Here is a 25269-nt window from a genome sequence, read left to right as displayed (position 1 = left end):
GGACACTGTGCATCCCTTCCCCATGACCTATTTTTATTTTATTATTTACATTTCACAGCAATGCTCACCTTGCTTACAGGTCTGTGGGATGCTCCAGGAGTTATAAAGAAATTACAGCGTTATGGCTAAATGACTAAAATTATGGCTAAACAAGCACTGACCATAAAATGAAGCATTTCAAAGCTTCATTTCAAAGCTTCATCTTTCTCATTCCTGAGTATTTTTGCCTTTTTGCTGGTCAGGATTCTCAACACCCCCAGCACAGCTTTGTGCCATAGCCAGACATTGCAGCCCTCTGAGCTGAATTAGTTGATGGGGATTTTTTTCCTCAGAGTATGTAAATAAATATCAATATTCTAAACCAAAGACCTCCCAGTAACTAAATATTATTTATCTTAAATTTGTCTTCAAACTAAACAGCTTTGTCACATATATACAATAATAAAGAAACAAATTACAAAGGAGGAATTTGATTTTATTGGTTTTATTCAAAGCCCACGCGTTATACATAAATTCTGAACAACAGACTTTACACACTTCATTAGAGATGTTGTCAAAACTTTGGGTGAAGCTCATTTCACTTCCCCACCACTAACAGGAGACATCACAGCCTGGTTGTTTGTTTTAGTTTTATTCGCTCTTCACAACAGCGACCGTTTTCAAACCATATCAGGGAAATCCTCCACTTCACTGGGGAAAGGCACTTGTGAGAAAAGAACAGCTGAGCACGTTGTCTGAATTTGGGTCTTTTTAGGTATTAACGTGATATCCCAAGCTGGGTTACTGACAATAAACCCCAACATCTTGCTTCCTGTGTGTGACCCATTAGCACGTGACCGTGTGTTTGCTAAGGATTTACAAAAAATATCTCATTTTATCGACTCAATCACTTGGGTGGCAAGCTCATGGCATTTTGCTTCCCAAAATATCTGAGAGACCACACACCTCGCCCCGATATAGATTTTGGCAGGCGTGCATCCCCCTTCTCGGTAGCCGGTGGCTGCGCCGCCGGTGTCATCTGAGCAATGCACTCCGGCATTTGGGAGGTGTCAATCTCCCGGCAGCCGCACCCCGAGCTGCTGGCCGGGCATGACAGAGCACGCTGGGGACACTCAGCAGCGGCACTGCAGGGGGAGAGGCCCTCCTGCAAGCTTTAAGCAGGATGAAATCTCCCTGCCGGCACTGGGAATCTGTCTCGGGGAGGATCACAGGATAAAAACAATTCAAACCACGGGAGGAACTATTTTAAACGTTGTCAGTGGGATCTGCAACTCCTGCAACAATGTGTGCAATGAGTAATTCTAGCTATGAAAAAAAAGTGGGTGAGCATAGCTCCAGTGGAGCCCAGCTTAGCAAGAATCCTGCTAATGCCGCTTCCTTCACCGCCGGCAGCCCTGGCCAGGGCTCCGGGCACTTGGCCAAGCCACCCCCAGCCTGATCCAGCAGGTACTGGAGCATTACATCACCAACAGTGGCTCAATCCTGCAGGGAGCTGAGCACTGACCTGGCCAAGCCCTTAAGCACAGGTTTCATTCAATGGTGTAGGAGCTGGGGGCTCACCGGGACATTTTGTGTTTGCGGTACCGGCACTAAAGTTTTCCACAACTCCAAGATCCAGCCCTGCACCTGGGAGTGTCCAAGGCAGCATGGATGAGGCTTGGAGCAAACTGGTCTAGTGGAAGGTGACCCTGCCCACAGCAGGGGGTGGAAATGAGATGAGTTTTAAGGCTCCTTCCAACCCAAACCAGTCTGTGGTTATGTGATTCTATACTCTCAGACGGGGAAAGGCTCTCAAGCAGCAGCTCTGGATACAGCTGTTCCTGCCAGTTGAGCTGCAACTCCAAGGACACACCAGCAGCAGCTTGCACTGCTCTCTCCAGCATCCTTACACTTGTCACTGGTCACTGACAGAGATGATGGTGCCAAGGCAGAGGGGACTGACCTGGCCGGGCTGCTCTCACACTGTTTGAAGTGCAGAGATGTACAAAACCATAGGAGGGAAGTGGCCAGGCATGGGGGAAGCTCATGTGGCAGCTGGACCAGTCCCTGTGAGCTTGGGGAACACCAACACACATGGGTGGGCTCCTGGTTTCATTCCAGCACAGTTTAGTTTCTAAAAAAGGATTGTTCAAAACTTATTTATTGCTGGTTTATCCACTGCATCCTCCTGCAGAACCAGCAATGGGAAAGGACAAGCACAGGCATCCAAAGGGGTCTCAACACTAAGGTACTGAAGGTCAGAAAAGCTCAGCTGCTCCTTTTACAAAATATCTTCCCTCTATGGGTTTTGGAAATCAGGATTACAAGGAAAGAGAGATACCATTTAAAAACAAAATATAGGTGGACACTGTATTAAAGCTGTTTATATCCTGGTTAAACTGAGGCAGCAGCTTTGTCAATAAACTGAGCCAGCTTCACGTCTCTCTTGGTCAGCCCACCGCAGTCATGGGAAATCAGAGTTATCTGAACCTGCCACAAAGGAAAAGAAAGAGGTTACAAAGGCATTTTGATCTCTGACATGCAGGCAGAACAGCAGCTCATTGGGAACGTGGTGTGTCTCTGTAGTGAGTTGGTTTTACTTGGTGCTCCTGGCAAGCACCAAGCTGGACCCTCCCTGCTTGTGTAAACCAGAAGATGCTGTAGGTGAGGAGGCTTTACAGAGCCTGGAATCTCACCAGATGAGCCCTTCTGCAGAATAACACAGGCTTTGTATTCTTGGGTTTCATCCAAGAAGAGGTATCTGATTAAATCATTCACTCTTTAAGTTTAAATACCACAGATCAGTTTCATGAAGAATCCAGGAAAGTGACCAAGCTGCCAAGAGCTGGATCAGAGGCTCATATTTTGTTGAGAATCCACATCCCAAAGGTGAAAAAATTCTTAAGCTTGCTCCAGATTAATTAAAAAAAAAGTATAGGTGACACAGCTGCCTCACAAGTCCATTTGTACTGAGCAGATGACAAGTTAGGCATTATTCTGTCTTGCCTTCGACTGAGATTTTGGCAAGAGTCAAAAGGAAAAAAAAAAGATGAATTCTGAATATTCTAGAAATCCAAGGAAATCAGGAGGAGTGCGTGATCAGGTTTTTTTCCAGTGATCATTTAATGTCCCCTGAACAGGGTGACATGAAGGGCTGATGAGGAAGAGTCTCTGCTGGGAGTTTCAGCTACAAGGAGAGGTGGGATGTCCTGCTCTGAGGGTGGTGGTTTGAGCTACAGGCTGCTTGTCCACATGTCCTTTCTTCTGGTATGTTTTTAGTGGGATTGCCATATATTCACTAAATGCTACAACAAACAATGTGATACAATGCAATGAGAAGTATTACAAAATAAAACTGAAGGGAGAGCAATAATTTCTCCCTTCACACAGCACCTTTCATTCGAGGGTTGCAGTAATCCTTGTAACCCTTGTAAATATGAGACCACCATCAGTTAGGTAATATTATAAACAAATTTTATAAGCTGCTATGTTGAGACATAGGAGCCTACAATTTCTAAAAAATCAAATCTGAATTGAGACTGCCAGGCTCCCATTTAGGTACCAACAGTCTGCTACCCTACACTGCTCAGTTCCTGACCTGCTGCACAGACAGGAATGAGAGCTGGTGAATAGTTTTAAAACAGTAATTTATTCAAGTTGGTTAAATAAGAGTTTAAAGGCTTCTATTTTATTTTTAGATCTCAGCCAGAGAGGTGAAGCCGCAGGCCCCAACCATGCAGCTGGCAGCAGGCGCAAAGAGCTTCATTCTTGACTCCTCACCACTGCAAATCTCAGCATCTCTTTAAAATCTCAAATCTCTTTATAGAGACACTTCTCATTCCCTTACCTTGTAGACAAGCTACAAATAAAGGCAGAGAGAATGGGCCAGTGGTTTGGTCTCCTTAACTCCACTGCTGTGTGAGTAACCAGGGCTTGTGAACGTTACCTTGCTGTAGACGTTAAACCATTCCGGGTGGTGATTCATCTTCTCTGCCTGGAGAGCAACACGTGTCATAAATCCAAAAGCCTAGGGAGAGAGAGAGCAAAGAGGAAAATATTGGAATGGCAGTGGATTGGCAAGATTCACCTCAAAATCCCAAAATCTCCTCAAGATGCCCCACATGGCTGCACCTTGGGTTTGTGTGCTAAAGAAGCATTTGAACTTCTCATGCCACTGGTGCATTCTCAAAACAGCTGAAATGATCCCCTGCAAACCCTGGTAAATCACCCTGCTCAATGTGACTTAGCCCAGGACTCAAAGCTATTGCATGACAGCAGTGATTTTACCTCTGCCATCAGCAGGGATTTCAAATATCCATCCCCTACTGCATCTTAGAAACGTGCCATTTCTAATTAAGCACCATGCCACTGTATGACCAACACTGCTTCCAGGAACACATCCCTCCATTTAACCATTTTGCTATTTACTTTACTGCAGAGAAAAAGGCAGCAGGTGGGCCTGCCCCTCTGCTTTATGAGACATATTTTCCTTTTAAATGAGTTAAAAGAGGTTTTCCAATCCTCTGTCCCTACATGCTCCCCCAGGACCCAGGCTTTATCAGAGGCTCAAAAGGAAAATAATAGCAGGCCCTTGCCAAAATACTTAAGAGCAAATCAGTGCATTATAGAGAAAATTAGAAGGTCCATGCAAATCAAGACTGTAATTATGCAGTGGGGCCCAAAGGGCCTGGGAGCGTGAGCAGGATGCTCTCAGCAGCAGGCTTTGTTCATACCAAGCTCCATCCATCGAGTTCAGGACCTGCATTAACATATAAAGCTGGAGGAACATCCACATTACAGTCTGGTTCAGATTATAATACAACAAGCTCCACAAAACCATACCTGATTTAGGTAGGTTTTCAGTGCTAATTTATGGAAGAGAATGTATATAGCCCACATTCCACCAAGTGATGACCATTTCAAACAAACATGTGGTCAATGAATAACATATAATGGTTGATAATAGTTTCAAGTCTTTTTCCCTCTCACAAATTGCAAAAACCTTTAAGGAAAAAAAAAGAATTGGTGCCTGGATGAAGAATTACTTTGTTGGTCGCTTTGCCAGTCAAATGAATGCAAACGTTATAATCAGAGAAAATCATTCCAATGAGGTTTGTCATTTGGAAATCACCAAACTGTCAGCAATTAAAAAGCTTTTTTTCTTTGACCCAAGAGCTTTCCAAAATTCAGGAGAATCTAACTTCCCTTGAAGCTCTCGCTCAGTTTAGTTTTACTTTGAGTGAACAATTACTTTTAAAAGTTTGCCCATGTTTCAGCAGCACTCTTTGAAGTAGAAAGCTGCAAGTTGTGCATCAGATGTTAGCAATGATTTGGAAAACTTCTCCATTAATAGTGATTATTTAAATGTTTTTAGAGTGTCCAGTCTTAATAAGAATGCTATTTCCAACACAGCAATCAATCCACAGATATATCCTCAAAACTTTAAAATAGTGATGTGTCTGCAACCAAATTTCGTGTACAGAAACAAATGGCAAGAGAAAAAATAAAAATAAATTTATAAAATCCCCTATCATGTTTGTGTAAGCTCTGTTGGTGTCTGTTCATCCCAGGAACTCACCCGCCCATGCACAGACTCAGATCACACTGCAAACAGTCACTGATGGTGAGACAATAATCATTGCTCCAATGAAAGCACACAGAGAGAATTACACAAGGAAATTACTCTAAAAAATTAATCTGCTCTACAGACCTTCCTCCATACTTCAGGTGACAAATCCTCCTTATCAGCAGACCCCCAAATCCCCCGGTCAGTGCACCAACACAACATCCCACTGCCCCTTCCCCGCAGAGAGTAGAGTCTCCAACCAGATAAAATGGACACTGGTCACAAAACCGTCATCCTACCAAAGACCGCTCAACTTGAGGCTGTCCAGCTCATGAAAAGGAATAAATTCCAGCACAGAGGACTCTCCCCAGGACCCGTCCTGCTGCTTGTTGCTCCAGCTGCCCACAAGTGTCCCAGCCAGGGCAATCCAGTGTCACAGTGAAGGATGAAGCCTGCCTGCCTTCGTGCATGCCCTGCTCTGCTCAGAAACGTTCTCCCTCATTGCACGTTACCCACAGCAACTTACTCCTTGCATTTTAGTTTACTTTAATTACACACAAAGTGTAATTCTCACAAAAAAATGACCTATGGTTCTACTGAGCAATTTCACCAACACAATCTCCATTAAGGTCTTAAATACTTCCTTTACCAATTAAATGAATTGGAACACTATTGTTTATTAATCACCTTTATATTTGTAGAGCCTTAACCTTTCTTTGGGAAAATACAACTGGCTCTGGAAGGAAAAGATCTTTAGGTTTGATTAGATATGAAAACACTATTACACAAAATCAGTTTGGACATTTCTTCACGTCTTGAAACTTGATCGGTAATTTGGTCTAATTGGTGATCAAGGAAACTATCTTGTGATCAATTAAAGTAATTACCGCATTCCGGCAACACAACCAACCTTAATTTGAGCAGGAGTCTGCACTTCTTCAAATTTAATTAAAAATAATGAAAATTATTATGCAGTCTGCAGTGCAAGATCATTGTCAAGACTGCACTGGTGGGCAGAGTTTATCAGACCATCACACATTTCTTGATGAAAGTGGGACAACCACTTCACTCATGACAGTGAGACCCAACACAGTCTTGACTTTCACTCTGTTAATAACAGGGAAGTGCAGTCCCTTGGCCCCAGATGAGAACTTTTGCTAGTTTTTCCCTCAAAAATAAAAAGACAGGAGAAAGAAAGGTTTTGTGCATTTTCTAGAAGCCATGAAAAATATTAAAAGAGACTTTGACGCAGTAAATATTATGAAGTATTCTGGTTTTTCAGTAATAGGCATATTAGACACATTTTTAACCTAACCCTTTTAGGACATTTGGGCTAAAATAGTATCCAGACATTCAGGGAACTCCACATGTAGACCACAACACCCAAGGGGTGGCAGAGTGCAGAGTCCCTGCAACAAACCATGAAGAGCAATATAAGTAAGGAGTGAAGCAATCCTGCACTGGCAAGATGCCTGGGTGAGCTGGTATGTCTCTTCACATCTTTTAAGATCATGAAAGAAGGAACTAAAAACTAATGGTGTTTCACTTATAACATCACATTTAAAATATTTCTTAAATACTAGCAGCCCTAATATGTCTCCATGAGATAAAAATCAGGGCTACTCTTAGAAAAACAAGCTAACCTAAATAAGTGAAAAAACCCCAAGATAAACTATAAAAGAATTCAGCTGTCTCATGATGCTTTGTGACTGGTCAAGCTGCTCTTGAAACTGATATAATCCACTATCACAAAATAAGACTTAATGTTACTTTTGTTGCCTGAGAATGGGAAAACCAGGGCCAGACACTTTGCTGTCAGAACCGGGAGGAAAGATGAAATTCCCTGCGCTCCTCTGCCCCGCCCAGCGCTGCACAGCTCTGGGAGAACCCCGGGATCCCGGAGCTAATCTGCTATTATTCTTCCTTTCACACTTCTTAAGCAAGGAATCCATTCATCTTAATACTTTTTAAACAGGCTACTTTTGTACAATGCTTGCCAACATTATCTTGATGAGTTATACATCAAAGGCTCCCAGGTCGCTGTGCTGCGCTCATACATCACCCACCGCGAGTCCCGTGATGGATCACCCCGTGCATCTCCAGAAGAAAGCAGCTGACAGTCCTTGACTCCAAGTGGAGATATTTAAGCAAAACAGCTGAAAGGCTCAACGATATAACCATGCACACTTTTTTTTTTGTTGTTTGTTTGTTTTAAAATGAAGTGTGCACTCAGGCTTCTTAAATCCTCTGGACGCGCAGCCAAGGAAAGCATGTGCTAATCACAAGTACATTAAGGTTTCTGCCTCCCATCTGTCATTATAACGCTGGAGGTAGCATTAACCCTGACCTTCTGCAGCATGAGGGCTACCTGTCTTCCCTTCCCCTGCCTCCCAGGCTGTATCTGTACCATTTATCAGTGGGAAATTAATTAATTGCTCAGGTTACAGTGACACTGTCACACAGGAGATGACTACACCTCACACATTTGCTCTCCACTTACCTGAGTAAAAAGTACCCAGGGTACAGCATGTATTCTCCTTAGAGTTTGACACTTGTAACAATAAAATCAATCATTAAGGTTCACTCCCAAACTCCAGAAGCTTTCACATATCCAGCTGACATTACTACCTAACAGTGAGCTACAAGCCAGCAGATAAAAGGAAAAAGCTCTTTAAAGTCAAGATATTTTAAGTCAGGATCAGCTGCTAGTCATAAGGGCTCTCACAACATCTTCTCTTGTGGTCTCAGGAAAAAACTGGGCTTTGTTTTATCTTGAGTCTATTTACTCCATCACTAAATACTTTTATCGTATAAATATGCATAAATCATGTCACAAAGCTACACTCTTTATCTGAAAATGACAACATAGTTAAAACACAAAAAGAGGAATCTAATTAGTATTTAGGAAGCTGATGGACAGGTACCCATTCCCAAAACAGGAACCCCAATATTGGGATTCTTCCCTGTTGGCATCATCAATCTGCCTGAACCATCCTCAGGGACACTGGATCCACATGGCATTAGATATCTTCCTCCCCCTTTTTGTCTGTGTCTGGATTCACATACAACATAAATCAGGTGAACATCTTCTCATTGCTTCCCCCTTTTTAACATAATCCACGAACAGTGGGACAGTAATTAAGAATGCAAATAATCATGCACCAAAATAGAGCTAAACTCAGGTTACTCATGTCCTCCATCTCTCTCTGAGGCCTCAAGGCATGGACAAGACAGATCAGGTACTGTGCCACAACTCCCTGCTCTCTCCATCCTGGCATGGGCAGCCAACAGGGTGTGAAGGTGAACAACACCTGATGAATCACTGGTAGAAATTTGGTTTTCTCCTCTTTAATAGCTCAAGCAGCAAAATATTGTGAACAGAGGCAACCTTCCCATTCCACAGCATCACCTGTGGCTGGGGAAAGCAGTGCTCTTAATTCTGAAGGATAATAATGAGGGGAAAGGATGGGGGAATAATACTAAAGACACTCTGACGTGGACTGAGATGCCATTTCCATCTTTGTAACAATATCTGAAACTAAAAACTCCAAACCCCCACAACTCCAGTCTCCAACTGAATTGCCAATGCTTTTCTGCATTTCCAATGTTCTTTGAAAATCCAGAGCTGACCACTTGCATCCCCCATACTTATCTGCATACATCACTCACACAAAAAAGCAATGTTGCTTTACACTCTAAAAAAAGTTACCTATTTACATTCCTATTACAGCTGTAAACATTGCTGTGTTAGATGTGCAGCAGAGAATGTGCAAACCTTTACACCATGTTCTCCAAAGAATGCTGTTTCTGTCTCCCAACACTTGTTTACAATTATGTCAGTGAAGAAACCAGCTTGCCAGCTCTATATCAAACATTTTTGACAGCAAAAGCACAAACACTGATCTATTCTAAGTAGTTTGCCACTCCATGTAATCTTGGAAAAGGCATTCTTGCCTTTGATTCTAAAAATGTTTATACTTCGTACATTATGCAAATAGTTTTTATATATTAAGAAATAATGCAAGCAAAGCTCAAGTTAAATTAAATTCTTCAACAATAACCTTGCCAAAGCACTGATTTTCCTATTTAAAAAAATTATTCCAATTTGTTGATCTTACATTGGATGAAACATACTGTAACAATCTTCATAATTTATGTCCTGTTGGGACACTATGATTTAAAGTAACATAATACAGACCAGCATCACTGCTAATCTAAACCACCTGACCAGATAAACAACAGTTTCCCCTTCTCTCTTCACTGAGAGTATTTCTGTTTATTGTCATATGATTTGCCAATTTGAGGACCACGAAGGATCACTGGAGGCAGAGAGGAGTGGGAGGCACAGCCCTGCCTCCATGGGGACGTTTCTCAGCCAGGTACCGCTACAATGTCCAGAGCCACAGGAGATGACAGAAGGCAATTCCAGGAATGCTGTCCCAGGAAAAGCCCATGCCACTTGTGGCAAAGGGAAATTTGCACTTAGCACCCTCTAGACCCAGTGCAGCACTAGGCACAACACAGTTCTGACAGTGCTTGAGATACAGCTCTGCAAAGGGACTGGAGCTCAGGGCTTCATCCTCCCAGCTCAGCAGTGACCAAAGCAAATTCAGTTCTGACAGTGCTTGAGGTGCAGCTCTGCAAAGGGACTGGAGCTCAGGGCTTCATCCTCCCAGCTCAGCAGTGACCAAAGCAAATTCAGTTCTGACAGTGCTTGAGGTGCAGCTCTGCAAAGGGACTGGAGCTCAGGGCTTCATCCTCCCAGCTCAGCAGTGACCAAAGCTGTGACATCACAGGGTCAGAAGGACACAATGCTCTGGGCTGGAAGGCACTTTAAACCCCATCCAGTTCCAGTTCTAATCCCCTGCCATGGGGAGGAACATCTTCCACTATCCCAGGTTGCTCCAAGCCCCATCCACCCTGGTCTTGAACACTCCAGGGTTGGGGCATTCACAGCTTTTCTGGGCAACCTGTGCCAGGGCCTCACCCATCTCACAGGGAAGAATTTCTTAATTCTATATCCAATATAGACTTGATGGAGTAGAAGAGAGAGAAGATGGAGATGTCTTAAGGCAGCATAAAAACCTTCTGGAAGTGATAAAAGTTTCAATGCCAATACAACCTTATTACAAAATACTTTCATTGGTTTATAGGTAGATAAATATGATAGTTGCCCATAAAACTTCTGCAAAATGAGTAGATACCCTAAATCCCAACCACACCTGCAACTAAATCATGTGGTATTTGTGATGCATCATTTCATATCAAAATATAGAAAATAAATTATTTAATTTTTCCTTTTTTCCCCCAGGTCCCTCAGCACTTAGAGACTAATTAATATTATTTTATTTTAAAATATTTTTTATTAAAAATAACAACTTTTATTTAAAATTGTAGATCTCTGAATTACATTTTCCAGGAAAAAAAGAGGGAAATAATCCCAGGTGTCAGGATGGAACTAGAGCATGGTGGAAATCCTTCAGTCATAATCTCAATGTGGCTCTCCACCTTCCAAGCCATTTTTGTGAGCTTTGTGTTAAAAAATGGAATATAAAGGTTGCCCTTAGGAAGTTTGCACAAAAAAAAGCTATTTCAAGAAACATGACTTTTTAAAATGAGATTTTTGCACCCTACCCAAAAACATGAAATAACACAGTGAAGCCCCCATTAACTGAGCACCTGCTAAAGTAATCAGGCACTTAAAATAATAAACTCTCTTGGCTGCACAACTGAAGGAACAATGATAATTTGACTTGCTAAAACTAATGTTTGTTCCAGCAAATCAAACCTTTGGCTGTACTGTAATAAAGCCATCACACAAACCCCAATAAAAATAAAGTAGTAACAAGGTGTAAGGAGCCCCCAGTTCCAACCTTCTGAATTCAGGCACCTGAGCCCTCTGCTGAGGCAGAGGGCAATGAATCATCCTTGACAGCACAGTGCCAGCCCATGACACGAAGGTATCGTAAACCAGAGCAAATCAGAATTAATTTAAGTAAATGTTCCCCCTTCTAAAAGTTTCTCAAACCCTCTGACTTTTACAGAGTGCAGGTATGGTGTAGAAGAACAGAGAAGTTCATTATCCCATCATGCCACATTTTGGATGAAACAGATTTGACTGGAGCAGAACAACATATTCTGCAATTTTCCCCAATGTTTGTTTTTACTCATTTGAGAAGGAATGATTTCATTCTGTAGACATGAAAGTGAAGTTCACAAGCCATCCATGCTGTTGATAACACAGGGATGCTCAGACAAAATTCTCCTTGGTCTTTTGGCCAAGATTACATACACTATCAGTTTAATATCCAACATCTTCTCTGCTGAGCATCCAAGGGCAATCATATCCTGCCTCTGATAATCCTCTAAATATTTGCCATTTATGATCCTAAGAACACATCAAAGAGTGGTAAGAAAGGCTTTGCTTTATGATGGATTAAGAGAAGATGTTGGTCTCATGACTATTTCATCCTCCACTATCCCGTCAGCTTTTTTGGTTTAGTTTGTTTTTTCAAAGGCAAGTTCAGCAATTCAAACACGCAACAGAGAAAACATGATGGAGAAGTGAGGAATTTGGACAGGTCTTCCCATCATTCTCTTGGCCAAGCCAGAAGCTAGAAAGAGCTAGAGATTTGCAATAAAGCAAACTAAGGACCATTCACGTCAGATCTAGTCAGGGAATCATTTCACTCAGCTGAACTGCTGGAGGTGTCCTACTGTACTGCAAGAACAAGTTTTAATGTTTGGACACCTTTTCTAGTAGAGTTTAGGGGCAGTGAACTCAGGAGGAGACTTACCTGGGCCAGCACTGGCAGGCTGCTAATTTATATTGCACCATAAAATTCAAATGTTATTTTGCAAGCAAGACATTTCAAGTCTAGAAACAACAGATCATTTGGGGAAAAAGAGTAGGACAGACCAAGAATTTTCCCATACAAGACAGGGTATCCTTCAAGCTCCGCACAGACGGGTCCCTTGCCTGGTTTGCCATGCCCACTGTTCCCTCTGGGATCTGTGGGTTCATCTCCTGTCTCTGCTGTTTGGAAGAATGGCTGGAGCAGGTCACAGAGAAAAGGATAAAAGCAGCTGCATTAAGCTGTGTTATTAGAACAAGGCTCACCTAACTGCCAACAATTCAGGTACTCAACCTGCACTTTACATTACCCACTGTCTTCAGACCCCTTCTTATGCTCCAAGCACATGCCTGGAAGAGACAGAGTATGTTCAATAAGCAACATTTTGCAAAGTTTTTGTTGGTTGTTTTTTTACCAGAACACAAAGGTTTCTCTGATTTTACATTGGTCCATCTGGAAATGGAGACACAGGCTCAGGAGGGGAGGCAAACAGTAATTCTGAGTCCTTCAGTGAACACCAAATTTCTTTTAGAAATTCATATGAGCACACCACCAAGGGAAACCCTTTGTACAACTCTTGGGTTTTTTGTCAGATTGAGCATTATAAGACGTGCACAAACCCAGCATTCTGGGCTTGTACAGTTAACAGTATTTTTGCTCACTTTGAGCATCCACCTACTGCAAGGAGAGTAAATGTTCCCTCAACCAGGGACACCTTGGACATACACAGACATATATTTAACTGTCTGTTGTTATTCTCACTCCAGTCCAAGGAAAATCATGGTAGATCATGTAATCAGGACTTTTCCCTCTGATCCTAGGAATAAATAACATTTTACTTCAAAGCATCCTTAGCAATAAATAAACCAAACAGTGCAGTGCTGACTCAGCACAGGGCTTCCCACTCATCACTGTGTTCTCATCAAACCCCTCCAAAACATCACACCCAGCTTCTTGTTTGTCCAAAATGACTTTTCATCTCAGCCAAACAAAACTAAAGGAATAAAGGGCAAGGGGAAGAGCAAGAAAGTAAACTCTCCCCCAAAAAATCCACGTGAAGTGGGTTTGCAGCTTTATAAGAGAGGGCTAAAAAAAAACTCCACATGCCTCGCCCTGATAAACGACGGCCCTGCCAGTGGCTTTCCAGAGCAGATGTAACGTTTTAGCCAAACGTGATTGTTTGTGAAAGAAATAATTCTGATCAAAACCTGAAATTGCAGCCAGCAGAAGAGCTGCACTTCGTCACGCTAATCCGGCCTGACGGGGAGCGGCGAGCGGAGATTCCTACTGCGAGAGGAGCAGATGCGAAAGGTCAGCGCTGGCCCGGCACTTCAAACCCCTTAACGTGTAAAACAGTGTGCATTAAAGCCTGAACCGCCCCACGGCGGGATTAACGGATGTCCGCTAAGTGGGTTTGATGTGCTTTTGGTGAGTAATGGTTCATTCTGAAATAGGGGCGTTGGAGCTTTAGTTCAGTTTATTCCGCCAGCCGGAGTCCAGTTTTAATTGCAGCTGCAGAGGATAATATCCCAAAGCGTGTCGCTCCTTTGTGGGAGTATGGGAAAGGGAGAGCTGCTGGTGCTAAAGGCAATTTACAGTTTGAAACTCTAGGCAGGCATTGCTCCAAAAGCAAGGGGATGCAAAAGGTTAAACAACGAGGAGGGCATTTAAGCAGCATCGTTCCAGTCCCCCCATAAAAATAAATGTTATTGCATAAAGGAGTTTCAGGAAACCAGTTTTCCTTAACTGAAAAGATAAAAACATTCATCTGAGTAACCATCTTCTTCAAAAGAGGCAGTCATACCTTCATTTCCCCAAATTAAGCTACTCAACTGAATTCAAACCCATTGTCTTTTCCATTCATTTTCCAAAGGTGCTTTATCATGGGAAATGCCCAAAATGTAGCTAAAATTAGATTGACTCGCTCCCATTTATCTCTTTGAGCACTGTCCATATGGCTGACAGGACATTATTTATTCTGTTTAATTGAAACAATCAATCTGTGCAGCTGAAAAAAAAGATAAACTCTTCTTTTGCTACAAATCTACAAGACAGCTTGTGAGATCCAAAAGGCCATTTTGACAAATCATTTCTTTTGCATCTTCAGATCGATGCATGCAACAAGTATAAAACAAATGCTGTAATAATTTTTACTTGAGTGATAATAAATCCATCTGTTAAGAAAAGCATTTGTATTGGAGTCAACTGGAGAGCAGCCCAAAGGTCAACTGGGCAGATTTTAAGCAGTGGAGTGCATAAAAGGAGAAACAACAGGTCTGCTGAGGGGAGAAACTCAGCAATTAGAAACACCATACCTCACTAATTATAAACAATAAAATAATGGTTTATTCTAGGGAGAAATATGATTAGCTCATCAAGAAAATGAGTATGCCAAATTACAGTTAAGTCACAAAAACAAACAAAATAAAAAAACTGATTCAAACTCTACCACAACCAGGATGGGACATTTTGCATGATTAACGAGATGAAGGACATATGACCATGTGTGAGTCTTCAACTTAAAGATAATTATATTTATTTAAATATTATTAATATTGTGACATTTTAAATAACCCTGGTGGCCTGACACCACTGGCAGTGCCACAATGAAATTATAAGGGTGACGTGGGTACTGTAACAGCACTTGTCACAGGCAGGTGGGACACAAGGGTGGTGGCATCTGCACACACCCACCTTGGCAAAGGGGAGCTGGGATATTCAACAGCACAAAGAGGAACCATCACCTAAAGGGGCTACAGAGAGACAAGGTGGGACTCCTTACCAGGGCACAGAGTGACAGAACAAGGGGGAATGGCTTCAAACTGACAGAGGGCAGGGTTAGATTGGATCTTGGAATGAAATTCCTCCCTGTGAGGGTGGGGAGGCCCTGGCACAGGCTGCCCAGAGAAGCTGTGGCTGCTCCATCCCTGGAAGTGTCCAAGGTCAGGCTGGACAGGGCTTGGAGCAACCTGGGATAGTGGAAGGTGCCCTTGCCCATGGCAGGGGTTCAGAATGAGATAAGCTTTGATATCCCTTCCAACCCAAGCCAATCTAGGATGCTATGGGTTTGTACATGGCAGGCCATGATGGCTGTGAGAAGAAAATAATTCCGTTATTTCCCAACTCCCATCTCCAAGGATTTAATTTCTTCTTAGACACAATCAGATCCCACATTTCCACTACTACAGACCTCCAAGCTTTGCATAACTCCTCACCACTGACTGCCAGTGAGCTGGAAGCTTCACTGGACACTGGACATGCTGACCAGAGCTCCAGTGCCATCTCCTCCTTCTCCGAGGCCGAGGAAGGAGAATCATAAGCTTCCAAACAAGCCACCTCTCATTTCATTTCCCCCAGACCTTGCAGTACCTTGGTCCCACAGGCAGAGGCAGGCAGCAGCACGGGCAGGTGGATCATGCCCAGGTCCCACAGCTGCACCCTGACCTGCCGACTCAGAGGTGAGACTCTTATTTACTCACTCAATCCCAAGAATAAACTCAAGGAAGGTGTGACCATCCAGGAATCATATATTTTTACTGTGCTCTGCTCTGAGACACTTGATGCAGTTCATTGACTGTGTTTTGGCCTGCAGGTTAACCTCTGCCAGTCCTAGAAACTTCACTATCAGTTTCTAATAAAAGAAAATGTCAACAGGCAAATACGCCCGAAATTCATTATTTTCAGATACAAAGGTATTTCCAACTCTGTAAACCCACTCATAAATAATTCTGATTTATTGTAAATGCGTTATTGTATTCATAAACGCTGGGAAGTTAGTGAACAACATAACTACCAACATAACTACCAAAGTTATGAAATACTTTCATAACTTTGCAGGTGCACAAATCACAGCATATGGGAGAGGACTCAAAGGATAATGAAAAATGAAGCAGTTTCAGAAAGCCTATATGAAAACCAGCACCTACCTAGCTGGATAAAAAAATAATTTATTTTTAGTCGACAGGCAATCAAATGCAAAACTCTAGCAGAAGGAGCTGGCAGAGCACTACTACATTAAAAATAGCAATTCCCCCCAAAATGTATGAAAATAGGTCCAATTTTTGATTAGCAGAAGTGACAGTTGGGCTGAGGCTGCTCAGGCTTTGAGGTTAAACACAACTGACACAGGCTGCACCTGAATCCAATCACTCCCTGGGCTCTGAGAAGATTCACACGCGAGGACTAAATTTGTCACAAATGGGTTGGTTTCCGATCCTCCCGTAGCCAACTTGCTTTATTCTGACCCCCGTTTAACAAATCAACTTAATGGGCACTGGGAGTGCTATAAAACTTAACAATGGAGTGATTTTAACTTTTAAAATATAGTTATGAAGCAAAATGTTGGAGAGCTCCTTCAATACTGGAAATCAAATTAAAACTAGACATTTTTTAACAGTCTTGACAGATATAATCCTAGTTACCATGTAAATTTATGGTAAGCTGCTGTGATATTAGCCACAGGTGCTACTTTTAATATATGGCCTGCATCTGGCTGGGAATAAAATATCTCAAGAGGACTGAAAATGACCTCACTATCAGACAATGGAGAAGAAAAAAAACCACAAGACCGCTGTGGCATATAAAAAGCTGGAGATGTGGTCCACAACTGAATATTTACCATAAAATTCATTTTAACTCTGCAGATTGTAAGTTAAAGGATATAATGTTTTCAATACATACAAGGCGTGGATGTATTTTAGACAAAGAGCCAAAAGATTAAGTACATAAAGTGGAAACGAAATACACTGCCTATATGTATAAAACCAAATTTTCCAACCTTTGATGAATGTCAAAAAACAAAGCAACGTGCCAGGAGTAGAAAAAGGAAGGATGGACCCAGATTGTATTGAAGGCACTGGCACCAAGTACTGCCATTGAAAGAAATCAAGAGTATGCATTGCATATCCTACCAAATTCATCTGGATGTGTAACTGGGATCATACAACAAGGATCATCAATTTAAAGGGACAAATCCAAGCATGTCTCCCTACAGCCAAAGGAAAAAAAAATTGGCATCACCAGGAGGGAGAAAAAAAGGCATGTACCATAACATGCTCTGACTGACTTTTTTCTCCCAGATTTCAACCAAGAGAGTCAGCGAATCTGGAAAGGAAATGCAAACAGAGAAAAATAACTTATTTAATACTCCTAGATTTTTTGCACATCTTTAAATATGTTCTCAAAACCCAAGACACAAATTGCACCAAGACACATGTGCCTCTACTCTTAGTGCACAGCATTTCTGTACCATCCCCTCCGCTCAGACTCATCCTCCACCTCCACCCTCTTGCCCCAAAAGACAAAAAATGTATCTGAAATAGCTTTAAAACTCTTAGAGCATGTGATTTCCTGTCATTTTAGAAAATGACGTTAGAGGTCTTATGGAGACTTCCTACACATTTTTTTTTTTTTAAAAACAAACTTAATTAAAAACTTACCCTATAAAAGAAAGCAGCTGTAAATTCTGAACCTGACCATCAGCAAACTTGCCCACCTTTGTAATTTCCTAACTGCATTTGCTGCCTTGGTGTGATTACCTACGGAAACGCAATCACACAGGCAGTTGCCCCTTAAACCCTCTGGTCAAATCCAACCAAGTTTGACAAGAGACATGGAAGTCTCAGAGCTAAGATGTTCCTGCAAATTCTGGGAAAGTGAGCAGCTGGATACAGGACCCAAACTGAGCACTTGGCATCCTGCACTCACAGCCTTTCACAGCTGCACGCCCAGCCCACGACTGGGCTTGAGATGAATCTGGCAGAAATTCACATCTCTAAACCAGGCCTGTCCCCTCTTCCAGATCACTGCTCCCAAGGTGAACTGACCTGAAATGCTGGGAGAAGTTACCAGCATGATCTGGAGGCATAAATTAACTTTCTTTCCCAATTCCCAATCTTATTCAAGCAGACTGGAAGCAGAGGGCTTGCTCCACTGGAAGAAAACAGTTTTGTTTCAGTAGCACGAAGATGTGAATGGATGACAACATCACTTCATGATGCTACACCACGGCCTGCAAGCCTCACCAGCCACTCTTCTGTGCCCTGCAGCCTGGGAGAGAGGCCCCAAAGAAGCTCCCTGATGTGAGGTTTGTAGAGGCTCACGAGCACTCAGATGCATAGCAGGAATTGGGACTTGCCATGCAGTGCTCCAAGCCCACCTCCTCTCCAAAACCTCACTCACAGCCAGAGCTTTCAGCCAAGCACATGTTCCCTTGGAAAAGGGACTCAGCCCGAGGGCTTTGAGCAAGTGCACCCCACTGAGGGTCCTGGAGGTAAAAGACCCCAGTGTTAACTCATCCCTGCCTACCTGCCACTCCACAGTGGCAACAGCCCAGGGCAACTGCAAGGCACATGGAGGAACACAGGCATTGGTGCCATCAGCACAGCTCTTCTGGACACAGCACCCTCCTCTACAGCTGAATTGCATTTTTCCCCCCGCCACTGGTGTATTTTATTTTATAGATAAGACAGACCATCAACCCCCCAGGAGCCTGCCTCACATTCTGGGAACACACAGCCAATGCCACCCAGGCCCCCAGGACTGGTGCTTGGTGGGCATCCACAGCAACAAAACCAACCAAGCACTCTCAGCAGAAACCCCAGGCTGGTTTCCAGCTTATTTCAGAGAATTGTACCACCAAAGTCCATTTTTGTGAAAATGTATCCTCAGAATAACAAACATCATCAGTGCTTTCAAATTCTGGGTTACAAACTAATTCCCTGAGCCAGAAGTGTCATTAGCTTGTCAGCCTTACAAAGGCAGCTCACTGCTGATAGCTTTTAACTGAGCTAATTTCAGCCTGAAAGCTTCAGGAATCCAAATAACTCTTGTTTCACAGAAGTTTCATTTCATTCTCATGCTGAAAATAATATACATAAACCAAGCTCATGTCTACACATTTGCACAACTTTATAATAAAAGTTGTGTTTATATTCTTAACATCTGTTGACATACATAGACTTTGTAAACCTGGCATAGATTTTGAAGCCACAGAATTTTCCATGCATCATGAACACTATCTGCAAGAAGCAATAAAAAAAAAAAGCAATGAATACATTAATCATACCAATATCATCTGCAAAACATAAATTTGAAATACCTTTCATGTCAGCTCAACTACTTTTTTTTGTGTGTGTATTTTTGGGGGGTGATTTTTTTTTTCCACACCTGATTTTAGGCCATCTGTAAAAGGCAGCAAGAAGATCACTGAGGAAATGACATTTCTCAGTCCTTTGACTTTTACTAAACACTTTAAATCCTGTAAATAGAATATTTATTACATTAAATGAAAGCAGTTGTACCTACAAGTTCCATTTTTTCACTGCAGGACTAAATTCTCCCAAAGTACAAGGCAAGGCAGGTATAGCTCCACTTTTTTCATTTGTTTCCTAGGCTGTAGTAAACACAGTCTTTACTAATAGTCATTATAAATATATGTGCATAATTTAATAAAATTAAGCATACATGCATAATTTAAATTTATTTTCAGCTTTAACTTATCGAAAGGCAAATACCTGCTCTCTAATACCAGCTAAGGATCTGATGCCCTTGGGATCTGCATGTTGAGCCTGCTCCTGGACTATGAGAACAGGAACGATTTCTGCCCTCTGCAACAGCAAAGCGGACACTGCAGTAAATCCATAAAAATCAACAGGGGAAATTCTGCCCTCAGATGTTCAAATCTATGCTTGACCCAAGCAGAGCTGCCCAGAGCACCCACCTGCATGGCTTCTTCTCCCAACTGGGGGCAGAAATTTCATTTTGAAGCCAACTGCCAGCCTCTGCTCTCATTTCTGCCTTACATCCATTAAAGCAGCTAAGAAGGAAAGACCCTATTCTAATAACTCCAAAAAAACTTGAAGTGGCACTTTTTTAAAGTACTCTTCCCATGACTACAGGTACTAGAAGTACTGATATATAGTTCATAATTTACCAAGAAGCTAATTTAAATATACTCAATTTCCTATACTGGTGTGTGCTCCATCCACCTTCAGATCAGGAAGACATATGGATATCTACCTAAGCTGGTAGGTAAGATAAATCTACACTGTCAAAAAAAAATACAACTTTGTAAATTTTTGTGAAAGCAATGTGTTTTCCAGATATCTGCTGGTGCAGGACACTGATCTGTCTCCTCACCTGTCTGTTGGCAGATAGGGACTGTCTAAATCCAACTGATCAAACTAAGTTACTCATTTACAGTGGGCAAAACCACTTTTTAAATATTTTTGAGGGCAACTTCACTTCTAGTTGTGCTGAAACAACAAAGACTTTGACCACAACGAGGCAGAGATGCCATTTCATGAATATTCAAGTCAGAAAATCTCAACTCTTCCAAGGGTCGCTTCTATCCTGCCACATTCCTGGCTGCTCCAGCTGCCTGCACATCTCACCAAGGCTTCCTGTGAGCTCCCTCTCATGGGCTTCTCCCCTTCACTGCCCTTGGAATGAACTGATTTGGTTCTATTTGCTCTGTATTAACATTCAGGTTAAAAATGTACTCATGGCTCTGGATGTGCTCCCCGGACCAGCACTGTCCTGTTAATGAGCTGGATTTTTCTGCAGTTGTTTTCTCTTCTCCTTTCTCCCAGCTCACCTCACCCACCTTCTCTCCACTGCCTGGGCTTTCCTTAATATGACAGCTACTGAAACAGCAAAAAAAAGGGCCAGTATTACAAACTGTGGTTTATCCAGCTCACTGTGGTTTCCTAAAACATCTTGTTCTGGGTTTAGGCACAGCCATATAAGCAGCTCACAGCACAGCTCCTGGACCCTGCACACACCAACAAACCCACAGCATCCCCAAACTGCAGCTTGCCATGTCCCTCCATAGTGAGGGAAAGAACCAGCTTGGTGAAACCCATCACCCCAACAAACCCCTGGGAATTCTTTCCCTCCCAAGAAAGAGCTCACCCCTCCCTCAGAAATAAAACAGAAAGGAAATGCATGTTCTGGGAGTGTGACTTTTTCTAAGCAATGTCATTTTTCCTCAGAAGGGAATTTTCAGTGAAATGTAGCTGAGCAGGGATCTCAAGACAAATTCAGTATTTCTAAAGCCAGTTTCTAACTAATGTCTGAGACAAGTTCTTGTGAGTGTGAGAGGTAGTTCAAGATCCTGTTTCCAAACAAAAACCCAGTGAGGTAAATAAAAACCAGTACTGTGCACTCTGTGTGCCAAAGACACTGCAAGATAGCTATTACAACTCAATCAAGGATATACTAGAACTTTGGCTTCCTGTTTAGAAGGTGAAACGTTCCTGTTTTCCCCACCTTGCTTGACTAAAGTTTCTGTTCTTTCTTATATTTACCTATGTTTTTCACGTAGTTCCCTGACAAAAATGATCCCCACTGCCCATCAGTTATGTATTTCCAGCATTTATTTATGAGTGCTAGTAATAAAAAAAAAATCAGGATCAAATACTGCTTTGTCTGATTCCACAATCCCAACCTTGACCCCAACCTGAATATTAGAATCAAGAAACTGTAATATTAGAACAAATCTACTTATCAACTACAACATGGAATTAATTTACTCCACCTAATGAGATCAGAATCTGAGAGCAAATCATCAGGGCAAATCCAAGAGGATTTGGCCCCACCAGGATACTCCCAAACTTCTGAATATAAATATTTTCCCATCAGGACCATATGGAAATTAAAGCAATTACATTTCCTTTATATTAAAAGTGGCATATAACAATCATTACCTGATTAAAATTTTTGAAATTGAACTCCTTGTAGATGGCATCTCTTTCTCCCAGCTCAGACCAGCCTGAAGCTTTGAGATCCAGTAAAACTTGATTCCTTTCCTCTGTCGTCAACCAGTGAGACTGAGAGGACTATTGAGGGAAAAAATAAAGGCATGGCACAAGTGAGGCTGAGGTTCTCTTTTGTACAACAATAAGAAAACCACACGATGAAATTGTGGTTTTGTATGGTGCAAAGGTGAGGATATGGAAAATTCACTGTGCAGTTTCTTACCATTTATAATTTCACAGACCTGTTTAACCTAAACCAGCCAAACCCTGCCATTTCTGTTTGGGCAGGTAAGTTTGGCCAAGTGCTTTTTGTACAAAACTAGTGAAAAGTAACAGACTCCCAGGAATGAAGGTGGACATCAGCATACCTGTACCCTTGGTCATCTGAATTATCCAGATGCTGCAACATCACATTTAATCTCCAAATGTTCCATTCTGTCTGGTAAGTAAAGGATTATTTACATTATTTGCTAAATGTACAATTATAAGGCTAGAAGATATCAGGAAATACCTATTTCAAAAGAGAGGAAAAAACAGGAGATTCAACTCTACCTACTTTGTATTTTACTATTTTAAGAAAGTGGGATTGGACTTTTAAGACAGCACATGCCATGGAGTTCTATAAGGAACAAAGAGCTTTGTAACTAAATCAAAAGGAAAAGAAATGACAATACAGACACAATTACAAAAAGTTTGAAGCTACTGGTAAAAGCACTAAATTCTGCAAAGCACCGGTGCTTAAGTATGGCTTACTTGACGTGGCACGAGTCCTCCTGATGCCACTGGGAGCACAGACATGACAGATTAACACTCTGCTTAAATATCTGAATCAGGGGCTGAAGCACACACGAGGCCAGAGCCAGACACAGAGGAACGCGTCTGGGGCCTTTGGAAGATGCTCGATTCCTTTTCTAAAAGCAGGAACTAAGAGCAGGAGCCCTTCCTCAGACCACAAATTCTGAGAGATGGCTCTTGGGCTCTCATGACAAATGCAATGCTTTCGTGGGAAGAACCTTTCTCCCCAGGACAGCTACATTCAGATTGGTTTATTCTTTATTTCAGCAGCTGGCTCAGCTTTGTGAGATCCTCCAGAAAGGCAGTTTTGCTCCAGAGGTTCACTCAGGCAGGGGAGGCAGCGAGGACCTGCTCAGCACTCAGGAGTTTCATCTCTGCCAGCCGAGCCCCGGTGCCACCAGATGGGGCTGTGAGTCCGAGCAGAGCAGGAATTAACGCAATTAATGCGACCTGAGCGTGGCCTTGAGATCCACGAGGGCCAAGGAGCAACGTTTTCACCAATGACATAGGACAAAAAGCCCCAAATGCAGTAAATCAATTTAACAGCAATACCTCTGCCGTTTGTGTTTAGGGGGATACAGCGATGTAACCAGAGATGGGTTTTACAGGCCCCAAACTGAATTAATTTAGGCTCTTTACACTTCAAACACAACATTGGGGTTGCAAGAAGAACAAATTTCAGATTTTTCTTTGCTATAACTGCATCATAGGCATACATTTCTTACGTAATTATTTTTTTTATTTTTCAAGCATATACAAAAATCCCCAAAGCTAAAGGCTGTCTTGAAGCGTACTGTTTTATCTGGCACGAGATGAAATTAGACTGGAAATGCACAAAAAATCATGAAGGGGTGGGTTTTTTTGAGACAGCAAAGTCCAGGACTGCTGGACTTTGCTGTCTCAAAAACAAAGTCCAGCTGGCACAGAGATGTCCTGAGCCAGCTCTGGGGACACTGTGGTGCTCTCCTGACACCTCACCTGACACATGGCCTGACACCTCACCTGACACAAGGCAATGTTGTGACCTGAAATTCGTTTTTAATACGAATGTAGAGACCACGTTTCATGCAGGCCCTGGTGAGCTCTGAGCACGTTTCGCATTGTGGAGGCCACGTCCTGAGTCAGCCCCCCTGACACATCACGATGTTCAGAAATGGAGCAGAAAGCAGCAAGGACAAAGATAAAACTCCAATGGCGTTTCCACACTCACAGCCCCAGCAGCTCGTCAGGGGCATGGCCAGAGCGCAGGGAGGCAGGAACAGGCACAGGGTGCCAATGCTGACCGAGCCCCCGAGGTGCTGGCACCGCACCCACACTCAGGGGCTGTTGGGTGTGGGGTTGCCCGAGTGATGGATAATGTTTGAAGGAAGCCCAGGCAAAGCAGTCATTAAGTTAAAAAAAAAAACCACAACAAAACTCTCATGCCTGAGGGACAAGGGTTGAACCCTGCATGTGCTGTTCACTATTAGCTTTGTGTAAAATAAAATAATCAGCCGTGAGGTGGGATGGCAGTGGGACACAGGGAGAATCATAGAATGATTTGGGTTGGAAGGGATCTTATAGCCCATCTTGTTCCACACCTGCCCATGGGCAGGGGCACATTCCATTATCCCAGGCTGCTCCATGCCCCATCCAGCCTGGCACTTCCAGGGATGTGGCAGCCACAGCTCCTCGGGGCAGCCAGTGCCAGGGCCTCACCACTCCCACGGGGAAGAATTTCTTCCCGATATCCCATCTAACCTTCTATCAGTGTGAAGCCATTCTCCCTTACCATTTCCCTCCACGCCCTTGCCCAAAATCCCCTCCAGCTCTCCCCATGCCCCTTGGCGTACTTAACGGAGCCAACCAGGTCTCCCCGGAGGCTTCTCCCGGCCGAGCGATCCCAGTTTCCCCAGTTCCGAGGGAACAGGGCCGGGTCTGACCCGAGCCCGCGGCCTGTCCGTGTGCCTCCCCTCCGCCCCGCGCCCCCGGCCCGGCGCGGCGCCCCCGACCCCTCACCATGGCCGCGGGGCTCCCGGCGCCGCCCGCCGCCCGCCGCGCTCCCAGCAGCGCTCCCAGCAGCGCCCGCCGCAGCACGGCCCCGCCGCCCGGCATGGCCCCGCCGGCCCCGCCGGGCCCGCCCCGCGGGAGGAGCCGCAGCCCGCGGCGGAACCGGGGGAGACAGAGCGACGGAGGAAAAGGAGCTGCCTGCGCCGCAGCAGCCGCCCGGGGCCGTGGGTGGTACCGGCAAAGCGGCGGCCGGTCAGGAACGGGGAGGCTCGGGCACCGCAGCGCTCTGTGCAATTCCCTGGAAGGAGCTGCAGTGTGGGGACACCGA

The 25269-nt window shown here is 43.4% G+C and overlaps 1 protein-coding gene across 1 annotated transcript; it reads right to left on the bottom strand.

The window, feature by feature from the left end:
- Positions 1 to 468: 468 nt before the first annotated feature.
- On the bottom strand, positions 469 to 25095 carry PCBD2 (pterin-4 alpha-carbinolamine dehydratase 2). Its single transcript, XM_071443239.1, has 4 exons — positions 24951 to 25095; positions 22107 to 22238; positions 3926 to 4006; positions 469 to 2469 (listed from the first exon to the last, which is right to left on the bottom strand). Exons 1-4 carry the CDS (start codon positions 25044 to 25046, stop codon positions 2374 to 2376), a joined length of 405 nt encoding a protein of 134 aa, XP_071299340.1. The 5' UTR covers positions 25047 to 25095; the 3' UTR covers positions 469 to 2373.
- Between the last annotated feature and the right edge of the window lie 174 nt (positions 25096 to 25269).

This window comes from Agelaius tricolor, unplaced genomic scaffold, assembly GCF_023055355.1.
Source record: "Agelaius tricolor isolate 1412-34295 unplaced genomic scaffold, bAgeTri1.0.p SCAF_18, whole genome shotgun sequence".
In the NCBI taxonomy this organism is placed as follows: domain Eukaryota; kingdom Metazoa; phylum Chordata; class Aves; order Passeriformes; family Icteridae; genus Agelaius; species Agelaius tricolor.
The sequence above is the reverse complement of the archived record's forward strand: the minus strand, read 5'-3'. Positions and strand labels throughout refer to the sequence as shown.